The sequence below is a fragment of the Macaca thibetana genome, chromosome 7, assembly GCF_024542745.1.
Source record: "Macaca thibetana thibetana isolate TM-01 chromosome 7, ASM2454274v1, whole genome shotgun sequence".
Lineage (NCBI taxonomy): Eukaryota > Metazoa > Chordata > Mammalia > Primates > Cercopithecidae > Macaca > Macaca thibetana.
Window position 1 is genome coordinate 156,944,020 of NC_065584.1, and position 15,776 is coordinate 156,959,795.

Sequence of the window (15,776 nt, forward strand, 5' to 3'; positions counted from 1 at the left end):
TTTTTAGTAGAGACAGGGTTTCACCATGTTGGTCAGGCTGGTCTCAAACTCCTGACCTTGTGATCTGCCTGCCTTGGCCTCCCAAAGTGCTGGGATTACAGGGGTGAGCCACCATGCCCGGCCTCATTATTATTTTTTAATAAGACAATGAATACCCAGAGACCCAATCAAAGAACTAAATTCTAAATCTAAAATATTACCAGTGACCTACATTTAACTATCTGCCTCCCTTTGGAGGTAATCACTATCCTGCAATTTGAGTTATTGGTTTTTTTTCCTTTAGTTTTCACACACACACACACAAAATACACATATATATGCCTAAACAATGTTTATTTTGTTTGCTTTTGAACAATATAAAAAAGGCATCACAGTCTCACTCTGTCTTCTGGGACTTTCCTCTTTTTATTCAACTTTTTTTTTTTGTTTGAGATGGAGTCTTGCTCTGTCACCCAGGCTGGAGTGCAATGGTGCGATGCGATCTCACCTCACTGCAACCTCCGCCTCCCGGGTTCAAACAATTCTCCTGCCTCAGCCTCCTAAGTAGCTGGGATTACAGGTATGCTCCAGCATGCCTGGCTAATTTTTTTTTTTTTTTGTATTTTTATTATAGATGGGGTTTCTCCATGTTGGTCAGGCTGGTCTCAGACTCCTGACCTCAGGTGATCTGCCCATCTTGGCCTCCCAAAGTGCTTACAGGCGTGAACCACCATGCCCAGCCAAAAAATACATTTTTATTACTAATCTTTTGTGGTTATATGTGCTGCAAATGTCTTCTGTCAGTTTGTAGCCTGTCTTTTCACTTTCTTTAGGGTGTCTTCTAAAGAATGTAAGTTTTAAATTTTTTTCTTTTTTGAGACAGGGTCTCACTCTACTGCCCAAGCTAGAGTGCAGTGGCATGATCACGGCTCACCGCAGCCTCAACCTCCTGGGCTCAGTGATCTTCCTTCCTCAGCCTCCTGACTAGCTAGAACTTATAGGCACGTGCCGCCAGACCTGGTTATTTTTATTTTTTGCAGAGATGGGGTATTGCCATGTTGCCCAGGCTGGTCTTGAACTCCTGAGGTCAAGCAATCCTCCCACGTCAGCCTCTCAAAGTGTTGGGATTCCATGTGTGAGCCACTGTGCCCGGCCAGAAGTTTTTAATTTTAATATAGTCAAATTCACCAATCTTTTATGATTTGTAATTCCATTTTTTCTATTCTCTAGAAGACTTTGGATAAAACTAAAATAATTTGTTCCTTGAAAGTTTAAAATTAATTTGTAAAATTATCTGGGCTTGGTGAGGTTTTTTGTGTGTGTGGAAATTTTTAAACAATTTCTATTTCTCTTATAGTATTATGACTATACAAGCTATTTCTTGTCAGATTTGTTATCTTTTTCTAGGAATTTATCCATTTTATCAAAGTTTTAAAATTATTAGCATAGCGTAGAGAACTCTCTTATTACCTTTTTATTTATTTATTTTTTTAGGCAGTCTTGCGTTGTTGCCTAGGCTGGAGTGCACTGGTTTGATCTTGGCCGACTGCAGCCTGCCTCCTGGGTTCAAGCGATTCTCCTGCCTCAGCCTCTCGAGTAGCTGGGATTATATTATAGGCCCATGCCACCAGGCCTGGCTAATTTTTGTATTTTTAGTAGAGACAGGATTTCACTATGTTGGCCAGGCTGGTCTTGAACTCCTGATCGCAAGTGATCTGCCCACGTCAGCCTCCCAAAGTACTGGGATTACAGGCGTGAGACACCGTGCCCCGCTTTATTACCTTTTTAAATTCTGCTGTATCTACAGTTGTACTGCTTTTCTTGGTCATTATATTATTTAATTGTGTCCTTTTTCTTCTTATCTAACCAGGGTTTATCTGTTCGGTTAGTTCTTTGAAATCATCTTTGGACTTCTTTGGTACTATCTATTGTACCTATTTTTATTTCACAGGTATTAGTTCTTACCTGTATTATCTCCTTTCTTCTATTTTGTTTGGTTTATTCTGTTGTTAGAGATGTTTTTAGGCCTCTGATTTTGGCACTTTCTTTTTTCTTTTGCGATGGGGTCTCCCTCTGTCAACCAGGCTGGTGTGCAGTGGCGTGATCTCAGCTCACTGCAACCTCTGCCTCCCGGGTTCAAGCGATTCTCCTGCCTCAGCCTCCTGATGGCACTACATTTTCTGATCTTTGTAACAGTTACAAATTACTAGAGGATATCAAGTAATAATCTATAAAGAATCTAGCACAATCCCCTTCATATGGTGAACATGCAACTACATGGTGGCTATACCTTGTACAGAGACTATATCAAAAAAGCACAAAAGCAGACTAAAAAGAAACTAAGACATGAGCCAGGAAGACTGAGAGAACTCTAAATCAGATTCCTTTTCTGAGCTGGACTGATCTCCTGATTAGAACCTGGACTTCATTTTTAGAATAAAATGCTTTATCTTGCATTCAATGTGACTAATATGTGTATGATTATAGACAGTTTAAATTTTAAAAGATGGTTGAGAGAGAGAAGAACAATGTCTCTAGAAATATAAGCCAATGGAAAGGACTCAAGCCTTCAGGCCTTTGGATGTTTTCACATGTAAATTTACATGCACAAGTATACACAAACACAATCTATAATTGCCAATACCAAACATGTGTTCTACAAAAAAACCTTGTTATGTCCCTGTTATTCCTCCACCCATTCCCAGGGCCAAGCCCCTGCTATGAATAAAACCATCATTTTTAACAGTAACTGGCCTCACCTTGTAAAGAATCTAAATTTCTAATAACAAAATGTAGAGAGAGGGAGAGACAATATGTATCCATGATCGGGAAGAGAGCTGACACAGACCAAGTATCCATAATGACAGAGGAACAGACAGGACAAATCATGTACTCACAAATGGATGCAATGTAAATAGAGTCAAGGTGGCCAGAGAGTATTTCTTACCTGAGTATCCAAAGGAAATACTGGAGATGGGGCTCAGGTAGATGCCTTTGCCATAGGCTGCTCCATGCAGCTTGCAGGGAAACACCAGGATGAGTAATATGAGCCTGGGCCCTCCCATGGCTATTTATTAGGCAGCTGCAAGGCTTATCCAGCCCTCTGTCCCTCCTTCTACCTTCTCATTCAAGTAACCCTAAGCACCTATTCTCGGAAAGCCAACTGGCTGAAAAGTGGATGCAGGTTAACCCGCTTGCCTATGAAATACCACATACTGATGCATTGGAGAGTGGGAAATGGTAGAACCGCTGAGTCAGTCCCTCAGCATTCATTTTCCTGTCTCCAGGCCTTGGTACATATGCAGATTCCAAAAAAGAGGAACTACAGAACAGGGAGGCAGAAGGAGAGCCAATACACACTCCCTGGAGTCTCTCTGGGCATAGAAACAAGTCTCCCATATCTACTCCTTGAATGAATAGCCATATAAATTGAGAAGCTCTAATATATTAATTCATCACAGTGGCTACAATCAGCAATTCCACATTCCTGCTTACAGGTACATTCCCATTCTCCAAACCACCAAAAAAACGCAGCCTGAGGTCAAATACACAACAGCCACGTTCTCTATTCACACAGTTCTAACTTCCTCTCTAGGGAAATCCACAAGACAGGTTAGGCTTGAGGACACTGAGGCAAGAACAGCTCACTCTACAGCAGCCTTCCACAAAACTGAGTAGGGAAAGGAGCGGGCAGAAATAAATGGGAAAGGGGCACAGCCTCACCTGCAGTTTGGTGTAGGATGCATTGACCAGCCCATTGCGCAGGATCGAATGCCAGTTTTCAATGTGGGACCCACTGTAAGGCAGGGTAGAATACATGCTCCTTATGATATGAGGTTCTCAGGAACACTCCCAAGACTGCCATGCCCACCCATTCTCACCCACACAGGACATGAAGATGGACAGGTACACCTAGTGATGGACATACACATGGATACGGTCACAGGCACGCAAGATGTATGTGTGTGGTTAAACTCTACGTCTCTTTTTCCAGTCCCATCCTCTCTTCTGTGCTTCAGCTACTCCCATCCTAAATCCTCAACTCAGTATTTTCATTTGCCTATTCTCCTGACATTTCCAATTCAATAAATTCATCTGAAAATCAACAAATTCATCGCTGACCCCAAATATGGCTTCCAGTTCTGACTTCATGTTCTATTTTAAGAAAACGGTTCTACCACTCCCTATAAGTTCCCTTTAATACCTCTCTTTCTTTCTCTTTCCCTCCTCTCACAATTAGATATAAATTGTGGATTTTTCCATCAAAGTAGCTTTCAGATCTATTCTCTCCAATCTATTTCTTCAGCCACATCTTTTCACATGTAAATGTCATTTTTCCTCAGCTACACCATAGTTTGAGAATAAAGATCACGTTATATGTACCTTTTTGTCCTCTATAGCACCTACCACAATAGCATTTAATAAGTATCTGCTGACTGGTTGATGGACACATGTAACACAAACCCATATCTCAAGGGCATCCTTCTCGCTCATCCCCGCCCCCTTACCACCCCCACTGCCCAGCCCCCAGCCTCCTCACTGGAAGGCAAAGGTGCTGCCATAGAGCTTCTTGGCGGTCCGGAACCGAGCCTCCTTGGCAGGAGGGCTGCTCAGCAGGAGGAACTGGTGTGAGGTGTGCATGAACTTCAGCTGCTGCCCAGGGTGGGGGTGGAATCAGGAAAACAGAGCAGAAATCGAGATCAGGGAGGGAAAGGTTGGGGATAGGGAAAAAAATCAGGCTTGCATTAACCCCACACAAGGGAAATATGCTAAGGCCCAAAGACTAAGTTGATGGACAGAGCAAAGTAGGCAGATCTAGGACCAATATGATTAGCTGGCTTACAGCCCCTCCCTGCCCCTCACCAGAAATTTAAAGCATTTAGAGGGAGAATGGTCACTTACCCTGCTGAGAGGTAGTTTGACAATGTGTGACCTGTTGCTAGAGATGATCCTGGGAAGAAACAGAGAAAAAAATAAAAAGGATAGAATAATTATGTACTTAAGCTATCCCTCCTGAACAAGTAGTCTTCCTCTGCCCTCCGGAGAATAAGGACTCCTGGGCTGTCCAAATTGTGTGAAATGTCAAGGTCACTATCTAGATATTCCTGTGGGTGATGCTGCTTGTGAATAAAAAAGTAAAAATGAAGCTACTAACTAGACACGAGCTAATTATTGGGGAGTTAAACAATGGATGAAAAAAATAAAGGGGTGGGAGGAGGGCTGCTACAAGTAGAGAGTAAAAAGGGTAGAACAAAAGAAAGAGCACAGAGGTCACCTACAAAAAAAGAAAAGAAAAAACAGAAAGAAGAGGTCTGAATTAGAATGGTGACAACTTATACCCAGGATTTAGACTCAGATTCAGCCATCCTTCCTGAGCTCAAGAGAAAACCTGAAAGCTCTCAGGAATGGGGAGATGTGGAGAAAAAGTTACTGCCTAGGCTGGAAAAAGAAACAGAACAAACTAGAATGAACTTCTTTAGGAGTCAAGGACAAACTAAGCTCTATACAGGCTGAACACAGAAGACAGAAGAGAACAGACATAAAACATTGAGGGCTCAGCAAGAGAGCGCTATCTCCCAGGTGGATACAGTTTGTTGTTGTCTTTGTTTTTTGTGCCTCATCTATGTACTTGTGATGCCACCCCAGATGGTCTATGCCTAGTTATTCCTCAGGCTAAGAGGGCGAAAGCTGTTGCACTGAGGAAGTACTGAAGGCTGATTAGGAAGAGGAAGGCAAACTAGAAAGGGAAAGCTATGTCAGGAAAACAACAGAAATCGAGATCAGGAAGGGAAGGCAGCAGGGACCGTCAAAATCTTGGATAGGAGGAGCACAGCAATAGTGCCTCAAGGCTCTGGACATTCTATATCATCAAGGAGGCCCAGAGACAGGGCAAGGGGATAGCAGGAGGAGACAGACCTCTCTGGATGCATAGAAAACTTAGTTGAAATTAACAGTGTTAATTCCTACATGCAAAGGACACAAAAACCTACTGATGGCGACTATAGTTAGTAACAATGTGTCATATTCTTGAAAATCACTGTGGTAGTAGATTTTAAGTGTTCTCACCACAAAAATACATATGTGAGATAATGCATATGCTTATTAGCTCTACTGAACCACTTTGCAATGTATACATATTTCAAAACATGTTATACACAATGTATGTAATTTTCTTTTTTTTTTTTTTTTTTTTTTGAGATGGAGTTTCGCTTTTGTTGCCCAGGCTAGAGTGTAATGACACAATCTCGGCTCACAGCAACCTCCGCCTCCCAGGTTCAAGCAATTCTCCTGTCTCAGCCTCCCGAGTAGCTGGGACTACAGGCATGGGCCGCCATGCCCGGCTAATTTTGTATTTTTAGTAGACGGGGTTTCTCCATCTTGGTCAGGTTGGTCTCGAACTTCCAACCTCAGGTGATCTGCCCGCCTTGGCCTCCCAAAGTGTTGGGATCACAGGTGTGAGCCACCGCGCCCGGCCCTATAATTTCTATATGTCAATTTAAAAAATAAATTAACAAACCAAAAAGGAAAACAAACAACAAAACCTATTGCGAAACATGGAACACCTAAAGAGAACCTGAAAAATCATGTTAGCAGCACATCGTGGCTCATGGCTGTAATCCCAGCTACTTTGGGAAGTCAATCGGGAGGATCACTTGAGCCCAAGAGTTCAAGACTGGCTTGGGCAACATAGGGAGACTCCATCTCTATTAAAAAAAAACAATAAGCTGGGTGTGGTGGCCCATGCCTGTGGTCCCAGCTACTGGGGAGGCTGAGGTGATCACTTGAGCACTGAAGGGCAAGGCTACAGTGAACCATGATTGCACCACTGCACTCTAGCCTGGGCAACAGAGTGAGACCCTATCTCGAAAAAAACAAAAAAACAAAAAAAAAACCAATTAAAATAAGATTAAAAATAATTTTTTTAAAAGAAAAATCATGTCAGAATTTGTGGGCTTTTTGTAGGATGTGTTATTTTCAAGGCAAGGTATATCAACAAATTCCAAGAAAAAGCAGCCATTATTGCCTATAACCTCGGGCAGGATGTTGAAATCACCACTAAAAGAAGGTACAGGTTCCATGTCCAATAACTCCCTCCCTCCCCGTAACCCAAGAAGGATAAGCCATTCTATCCATACCACTGCAGGAGAGGATGGGCCAGGGGATCCAACTTGTCCATCTGTTTCTTGATTTCCAAATATGAGCCCTGTAAGACAATGGCCATAACATTATCTCCCCGAGAGGTGGGAGCCTACCTGCTTTCTGCTTTTCACAGAGTGACTATTAGGATCCAGGGCAAGGTAGGCAACAAAGGCCACATAGAGGAAAAAGGAGATAGGGTTCCCACCCTCAAGGAGCCCCAGTCAGGCTGGGAAGACTCATAAATAAATCTGAAAATGACTGAAGATGCTTACAAAACAACATGCAGGTGGGTCTCCCTCATTTTATGCAATTCCTACAGCCCTAAAAAGTTGATTGTAAATCAAAAAATAAATAAAATCAACGTCCCAGGAAGATTAGGCTAAAGAATCCTGTAGTAAATCTTTAAATAAAGCAAAGTGTCCTCCTGACAAGTAAATCATTCCTCCTAGGTGTATCTTATGTGTAAATCTCAACTGTGATATACAGGATTTGCTGAGAAGAGGCCCACCTGTAAATGAGTACAAATGAATGTCTATTCATGCAGAGATTGCAGACGAGGGGTGGGGAAGTCTGGTGAGGGACAGCCTTGAGTCAAAGGATGGTCACTGCTCCATGTGGCTGCCCCACCCCTAGAAGGATAGAAGATGTAGGCCCCTGTGTCTAGTTCTTTACCTCCAAGCCCCCCTCCTCCTCACCCTCCCAACCCTGGGCAGAGGTCTTTCCTTCACTTCTTAACTCCCTAAGAATTATGGCAAAACATTAAATATGAACAACTTGTAAAGGAATTAACAGCAAAGGTAAAGATTGAGACACAAAGACTAAAGGGAATAAAGAGGAGTAACAGAGCTAACAAAACAAGAGAACAAGAATTGGGAAGGTTAAAGAGGAAAGACTAAAAAAAAATACAGTGAGTAGCATCTCTAAATCTTCATCCCACTCCCACAAATTACAAACAGAATAGGACACTTGAACTGGGTAGGCAGAGGAGAGGGGACAGAGAGAAGGCAGAATACCTGGGTCATCTCCCGAATGGACATCACACTATCCAGAGCTTTCTGAAGCCGCTCATAATTCTTCTTCTGTGGGGAATCAACGGGAAGAGAAGAACCAGATAAAGAAAAGTAGAGGAAAGTAAGATGTGATGAAAAGGGGCTAGATGTACAAAAAAAGTCTAGGCCCAAGGAAACAACAGTATGTCATGGAAAGAGCATTAATGGTCAGACAGTTCTGGGGTCACATGTTTACCAGCTGGGAGTAATAGGGTAAGTTATTTGGCCTCTTAGAATCTTTAGCATCCCTTTATGCAAATGAAGATAACAACTATCACCCCCATAAAGATGTTCTGAGGATTAAATAACATACATAAAGAACTCTGTATAGTAATGACAGTAATAGTGAGGTACTATGCTGGGTACTTCCGACGGTTAATTTTGTGTGTCAACTTGATTGGGCCATGAGGTACCCACTCATCTGGTCAACCATTATTTCTGGGTGTGTTTGTGAGGGTGTTTCTGGTTGAGATTAATATTTGAATCAGCAGACTGAGTAAAGCAAATTGTCCTCCCTAATGTGGAAAGGCTTTATCCAATCAGTCAATGACCTGAATAGAACAAAAAGGCTGACTCTTCTGCCCCACCCCGCCATGAGTTTGTAGAGTTTGTAGTTACTCCTCCTGCCTGATTGCTTGAGTTGGATTATCAGTCTTTTCCAGTCTTTGGGTTTGAACTAAAAAAAAATTGGCTGTTCTTGGATGTTGAGCCTTCAGGCTTTCAGACTAGAACATACACCATTGGCTCTGATTTTTCGGTTTTGTTTTGTTTGTTTGTTTTTTTGAGGCAAAGTCTCGCTCTGTCGCGCAGGCTGGAGTGCAGTGGTGCGATCTTGGCTCACTGCAACCTCTGCCTCCCAGGTTCAAGTGATTCTCATGCCTCGGCCTCCCAAGTCGCTGAGATTACAGGCGCCTACCAACATGCTTGGCTAATTTTTTGTATTTTCAGTAGAGACGGGGTTTCACCTTGTTGGCCAGGCTGGTCTTTAACTCCTCACTCAAGTGATCCGCCCGCCTTGGCCTCCCGAAGTGCTAGGATTACAGGCAGAAGCCACTGTGCCCAGCTCGCTCTGATTTTCAAGCCTTGGGACTGGGACTAGAACTGTACCACTGGCTCTCCTGGGTCTGCAGCCTGCTAACTGTAGATGTTGGGACTTCTCAGCCTCCATAATCATGTGAGGCAATTCCTTATAATAAATCTCTTTCTCCTCTCTCTCTATATATCTCCTATTGGCTCCGTTTCTCTGGAAAACCCTAAAACAGCACTTTACATATATTACTTCTCATTTTTATAATGATCTGCAAAATAAATATTATCCCTTTCTACAAGATAAGGAGATTGAAGTTTAGAAAGGTTAAGTGACTTGCCTAATACCCTTCAACTGGGGACTAGCAGAACCTCAAATGGAATCCAGGTCTGTCTGGCTCCGAAAGCCTTTCTTCCCTATCATAATGTAACTTCCCTATCATAATATTAATTCTTCTCCTCTTTCTGTGTCAAACATGGCTATTTACTGAAACAGCTAAACCACAGAGTTTAAGAGTTCTGTCCCTTATTCCAAGCCCTGTATATACCAGAATGTCAGCCTATAGTCTCCCACTATCTTTTACCATTTCTATTCCTTAGCCCTGACTTTCTCAAGTAACATACCTTAGGGTTAAAGGCCAGAGTCTTGGGATCAGTGGGGTCCACCACAGAGGGATAAGGCTCAAAGATGATGCTCTTTCTAGGGGACTCTAAAGCTGCCCTACACATGGCCACCAGCAGATCCACCACCTTAGGGGAAAGGAAAAAAAGGGGGCAGAAGCTAAATGATTTCCCAGTACTGGGAGTCACAGAGTATCTAGTATTTCTCTCTGATGTTCTTTTAAAAAGCAAATATGTTTAAGCCTTTTAAAATAGAAAATACAAGCTCATAAAAATTCGAGTAATACCAAAGTAACTAAAGAAACATTAAAAAAACCATCTTCCTGCCCTTAAGCTAATCTCATTCCTCACAGGTAAGTACTAGTGAATTTGACGTATATCCTTCCAGATAATTTTCCTATGGAAATATTTTTTCTTTCTCTCTCATTCTTTTTTAAAGAGACAGGGGCTCACTCTGTTACCCAGGCTGGAGTGCAGTGGCGTGATTATGGCCCACTGCAGCCTCAACCTCCTGAGCTCAAGCCATCCTCCCATCTCAGCCTCCCAAAGCACTGGGATTACAGGTGTGAGCCACTGTACTCGGCCCATTATTTTCTTACATGGAAAGTTTTACTACGTATACTGTTGTATTTGCTTTTTTATATAACTATGTTAAAATTTTCTGTCCATAAATAATACCTATATAGTATGTCTACTCTAAGGACATCCCATAATTTCTTTTTTTTTTTTTTTTTTTTTTTTGAGACGGAGTCTCGCTCTGTCACCCAGGCTGGAGTGCAGTGGCCGGATCTCAGCTCACTGCAAGCTCCGCCTCCCGGGTTCACGCCATTCTCCGGCCTCAGCCTCCCGAGTAGCTGGGACTACAGGCGCCCGCCACCTCGCCCGGCTAGTTTTTTGTATTTCTTAATAGAGACGGGGTTTCACCGTGTTAGCCAGGATGGTTTCGATCTCCTGACCTCGTGATCCGCCCGTCTCGGCCTCCCAAAGTGCTGGGATTACAGGCTTGAGCCACCGCGCCCGGCCAGACATCCCATAATTTCTTTAACTGGTACCCCTACAGATGGGGTTGTATCCATTTTTTATTTTACAAACAATACGACAGTGGGTATCTTATACACAAAAGCATTTTTGGAAGTTAAATTCCAAGAATGAAATAGTTGGGTTCCTCTGTCTTTCTTGATCCCAATTCCCCAACCACGTTTCCCTCCCCCATACCTCTGCTCCAGTGGCCACCTCCTCTGCAGCTCCGGACATGACGCCCAGTGTGTAGAAGGAGAAGACACATAGTTCACGAGTACAGACAGCTGGCTGAAAGGATATATTAAACAGATGGTGGTGGGATGGGGTGTGCAATAAGGTGTAGGCAGAGACGGACAGTCCTGCCCTCAGACAACTCTAAAACAGGGTAGGAATTTGAGGCCCTCTATATCAGGAGAAAACTACCAATGAAGTCTTAATCAGAATGCCTTACTGGTAAGTTTGGGAGTTAACACTGTCTCCGCTATGAAGCCTTCCCTGATCTTCCTGTGATGTCAGATGCTCTCTCACCTGATTTTTAACAATGCTAATATCTCTTCTATAAACTTAACATACACTGTGATTTGTCTGTCTCCCATCTGGACTTAGAGTCCTTGAGGACAGCATCATATCCAATCATCTTGGTTAATATCTGATCCCCATTTTTAAATGTCAGGTGGACTCTATCCTAAATATTCTCATATCCTCATCTCTCTAAACAGTACTGCTGAGATTTGTTTTCTAAGAAAAATCAACGATTTCTAGAGTATCAGGGTGTACAGACAGAATTTTACCTTGACCACAGACCAAGGAAGAAGGAAATAAAGGAGAGGAGTGAAGAGGACCTGGTTAAGGAAGAGGGTCATAGAGTAGGGACCTATACCTTCAGCATAGATCCATTTTGGAAGACATGCTGCTCATCACACACTACACAGTACTCATTCAATGTTGGAATCCTCTGCTCTGCATACTTCATGATCTGGGAAGAGAACAGATTCTAAGTCTTTTGGAAGTATTGGCACACACAGATATGGGAAATAATTTCAGCTTTTTTTTCCAGCTACCCTCCATCCTCCCAGCCCCATGCCTAAGGTAGGACATATTCTTAGGCTGTGTACTTAAACTGATGACTGTATGGTATTGTAAAAATAAGACCATGATGTTTGATTGAGAAGACCTGGGTTAACTTCCTACTTCTAATACTTAATGGCATATATAACTTTAAGCAAGTCAGTTAACCTGAGCCTTGGTTTCTTCGTTTACACAGCAGAGCGTTATTCACCTCATAGGGGTATTGCAAGAAATGAGATGATGTCCATGAAAGCATTTTAAAAATATAAAATGGGTGCTAATCAAACTATTAAAAGTACTTGTAATTATAGGCTGTCCTTCTGGGACAGGAGAGCATTCATTCCATGATTAGATGGCAGAAGGTCCTGAGAAGCCATTTCAACTACCTAGAACAATTAGCCAGTCCACTGGTAGTCAAAACTACAGACAATTCTGTACTGGGAAGATAGCAAAATCCAGAGCTAATGCAACAATATCCTGAAGTGTTTGTTTATTTTGTGACACCCTGTCTTAACATAGCTTTTGTGCATAAATCAAGTTGTTCCCATTTCACATGATTTTAGGCTGGTAATAGGACATGCAAGAGACTTTATTCATTTAATGCAGATTTACCGAATGCCCATTATGTACCCAGCTCTGTGAAAGGTCTTCTTGATTATGAAATAAAGGTTGTTTTCTCAGAAGCCAAGCTTCAATAGGAGATGTGGCATGTTTATAAATTAATAACAATTCAAGGCAGCCCATAGTATGTGACACACAGGTGCCATATGAAACAAACAAACAAAAATCTTAACAGTTTAGTGAGGGGAGACATCACTTCTAGTTAATGCATTGGAGTAATGGCAATTTTATGGAAAAGGTGCCATCTGACTCTTGATGGCAATAGGAAGATATAAGGAATGACATGAACAAAGGTAACAGAGATGCAAAAGTGAAAGCATGCCCAGGGAATAAAGAGATTTTAAAAAGCAAATGACCAGTAGTAGCTGAGCAGTGAAAGGGGTCTGTGAGGAATACTAAAAATCACTTGAGCAAGGGCTATTGGGAATCATTAGGGAAATGAGTGTCAATCTCACTCTCATCTCATGTCATATGAGTCTCGACACCCACACACTTAAAACTGGCAGTGCCTCATTGGTACTTGATCATAAGTGGTAAGTGTCTTTCTAGTAATGTTGTCAGTTTCCTGAAGATGGGAACTATGCCTTCTTTCTTTCTACCATTAGTTTTGGAAGCAAAGCAATTCAGGAAGTATTTGATTGAGGAGCTGGGAGGTGTTAGGAGACCAAATGGGTCAGACAACAGGAAAGGGTTTTGGAGTGACGATTTTGACTTGATTACCTGAACGAGGAATCCATACTCCAGAGTGGGAATGTTCTTGCAGTGACCACTGACCTGGTAAGAGTAAAAAGACAGACCCCATGAACCTCCTATGAAGCTGGGGCCTAGACAGACCTGACTCTTGCCCATCACCTAGGACTCTCCTAAAGCAGCTAAACCTTAGCTCAGAATCCCAAAGGTGGAAAGGAGACTTTTAGACATTTTTGCCAAAGGTGCTGGAAAAGGGCTTACCTATTCCTTAACCCTCCTTCAAAGTAGGTGGAATAGGTTAGTACAGCAGCTACAGTTAACTACAGTCCCACTCACAAACTAATAAAATCATACATGACTTCTCCTTGAGATTCCCATCTCCAGACTCTCTGCTTCATGGTCTATCAGAGAAGCTTGCCAGACAGTTTAGACGTAAGTTTTTTACTGTTAAAAAATGTGTTCCAGCTGGGAGTGGTGGCTCATGCCTGTAATCCCAGCACTTTGGGAGGCGAAGGCAGGTGGATCACTTGAGCTCAGGAGTTCAAGATTACCCTGGCCAACATGGCAAAAGCCCATCTCGACAAAAATATGAAAAATTAGCCAGTTGTGGCATGCGACTATAGTCCCAGCTACTCAATAGGCTGAGGTAGGAGGATCATTTGAGCCTAGGAGGCAGAGACTGCAGTGAGCAGAGATTACCATTGCCTTCCAGCCTGGATGACAGAGTGAGACCCTGTCTCAAAAAAAAAGAAGTGTTCCATTCTACTCACTCATGGTACCTACCTAGGTTTGATTCATGATGCCTAGACAACCATACCCCCACCCCATTTTGAGAAACTACACTCCCACATTTCCACTCCCAACCTCCTGATAGCCAAGTCAAACCCTCCTCTGCCCATGTACCAAAGGAGAGGTCCGTGCTGGGGGAGGGAGGCCCACGTGCTGAGGGCACAGGAGACCTGCCTGGGGGCTGGGAGGGTAGCCAAACACCTCCACTTTGGGGTTCTTCATGGTACAGGAGATGGAACGGTTCATGAGACGCCCAACCCGAAGCTCTGGTACACCTAGTTTGCCTTTCAGCATGGAGTCCTGTATGATAGGGAAACTGGGAGACCTGGAGAGAGAGAGCAAAGAGAAGTGATAAAACTGGGGATTTCATAGGAGCCCTACAGGGTACTGGAGATAAGTGAGCCCTAAGCCAAAAGTTCTAAACCAAAGAAAGACAAACTCATATCTGAGGAAAGTTGCATTGTATCTTAAACACTATTAAAACAAGTAGATCACACATATGAATTTGAATTTTTATGTCATCATCTGTGGGTTCTTCACATTGGGACACTGAGGGTGGGCAGACGCAGAGCATAGGTTATTATGTTTCTAAGCCAAGTATGGAATAATCCCTTGGAAAGGCTGCCTGTTTTTCTTACTGAGAGAGAGAGAAAAACAGAGAAAGAGAGAGAGATTAAGTGTTAAACACTGTGCTAGGCAAAAAGTAGATGCATCCCAAACGGCCTAATACTGACTATCTGACTGTCAACAATGATTCCTGGGAAGCTACAAATCTGGGTTTGTGTCTGCCTTAGGAAAATGTAGACCTGGGGTCAAAGAATGGAGCAATATTTATTTCCAGAAGCTAGCAAGGAATTACTGCCTGTTCTCTGACACTTTCCTCTTAGGATGGGGAAACGGATCAGGGCAAAAGAAAAGAAAGATGGAAGATTCAACCTACATTTCTCCAAATACATATCACGAGCTAGGTATTCTGTTTTACATAAAGGATTAGGTATTAACATTGGGTAAGGGGTAGAAAGGTAAGGACACATAGGGAACAGGACCATGTGAGTGGTGTCAGTAGTTAAAGAGACAGAATTCAGGAAAGAGAGGGGACAGAAAAGTTTATGTAATCAAGAAGGTGGGGGGTGGGGGCTATCACAAGGTGTTTACAGATGATCAGCTTTAGGGAGCACTTACTTGGGGATGGGTGAAAAGATGCTGAGGCCAGCTCGGAACTTCTTGATAGTACCACTTGCCTTGAACCAACTGTGCCTCTTCTCCTGCTGGGTCTTCAAGAAATCGTTGCTCAGATGTTTCCATTGTTGAGATGTAAACATACCCAGGATCCTGAGGGATCAAAAAGAATGAGCTTAGGCAACATGAGGCAGGGTCAAGAAGTAAGGACTAAGAGAGGCAAATAATCTAAAATTCAGACCCAGGGACTACAAAACTAGTTGTGGCAGGGAAATGTGTATATGAAGATCCCTTAAAATGATCTTAGTAAATAAAAAAATCACCACCCCAGAGCACCCCTTTACCCTAGAGGATACCTAACCTAATGGACCAGAAAAATTCTGAGATGCTTTGCCTTTAGAGGCAGATTTCAAAGGTGAGTCTTCGAAGGCTGCAAACCTTGAAATCTATTGCCAAGAATGACTATACTGTTGACAGGGAAACAGAAGTGGTAGGATGGAGGTGAGTACCACTTTGTTCCTTGTGAGTCATGAAGAAAGGGAGTAGGGACATAAGGGGTACTGACATTGAAAAATTATATTCCCAAATTTATGG

At 42.7% G+C, this 15,776-nt stretch overlaps 2 protein-coding genes across 14 annotated transcripts in view; both read right to left on the bottom strand.

Moving 5' to 3' along the window:
- Positions 1-15,776, bottom strand: part of PKM (pyruvate kinase M1/2) — an 87,363-nt gene that overhangs the window by 48,859 nt on the left and 22,728 nt on the right. The gene's annotated exons all lie outside the window — the stretch shown is intronic.
- The window catches only part of PARP6 (poly(ADP-ribose) polymerase family member 6), a 31,789-nt gene that overhangs the window by 5,430 nt on the left and 10,583 nt on the right, over positions 1-15,776 (bottom strand). For 5 of the 13 annotated variants that reach the window (XM_050796307.1, XM_050796305.1, XM_050796303.1 and 2 more), the window contains 12 exons: positions 15,186-15,335; positions 14,118-14,328; positions 13,245-13,298; positions 11,716-11,811; positions 11,031-11,123; positions 9,819-9,944; positions 8,133-8,198; positions 7,116-7,183; positions 4,882-4,930; positions 4,520-4,632; positions 3,703-3,775; positions 2,927-2,996 (listed from right to left, as the gene is read on the bottom strand). In XM_050796307.1, coding sequence (XP_050652264.1) covers positions 2,927-2,996; positions 3,703-3,775; positions 4,520-4,632; positions 4,882-4,930; positions 7,116-7,183; positions 8,133-8,198; positions 9,819-9,944; positions 11,031-11,123; positions 11,716-11,811; positions 13,245-13,298; positions 14,118-14,328; positions 15,186-15,335 — 1,169 coding nt within the window. The remainder of the gene's footprint in view (positions 1-2,926; positions 2,997-3,702; positions 3,776-4,519; positions 4,633-4,881; positions 4,931-7,115; positions 7,184-8,132; positions 8,199-9,818; positions 9,945-11,030; positions 11,124-11,715; positions 11,812-13,244; positions 13,299-14,117; positions 14,329-15,185; positions 15,336-15,776) is intronic. The other 8 variants (XM_050796314.1, XM_050796313.1, XM_050796312.1 and 5 more) reach the window with 5 other exon arrangements.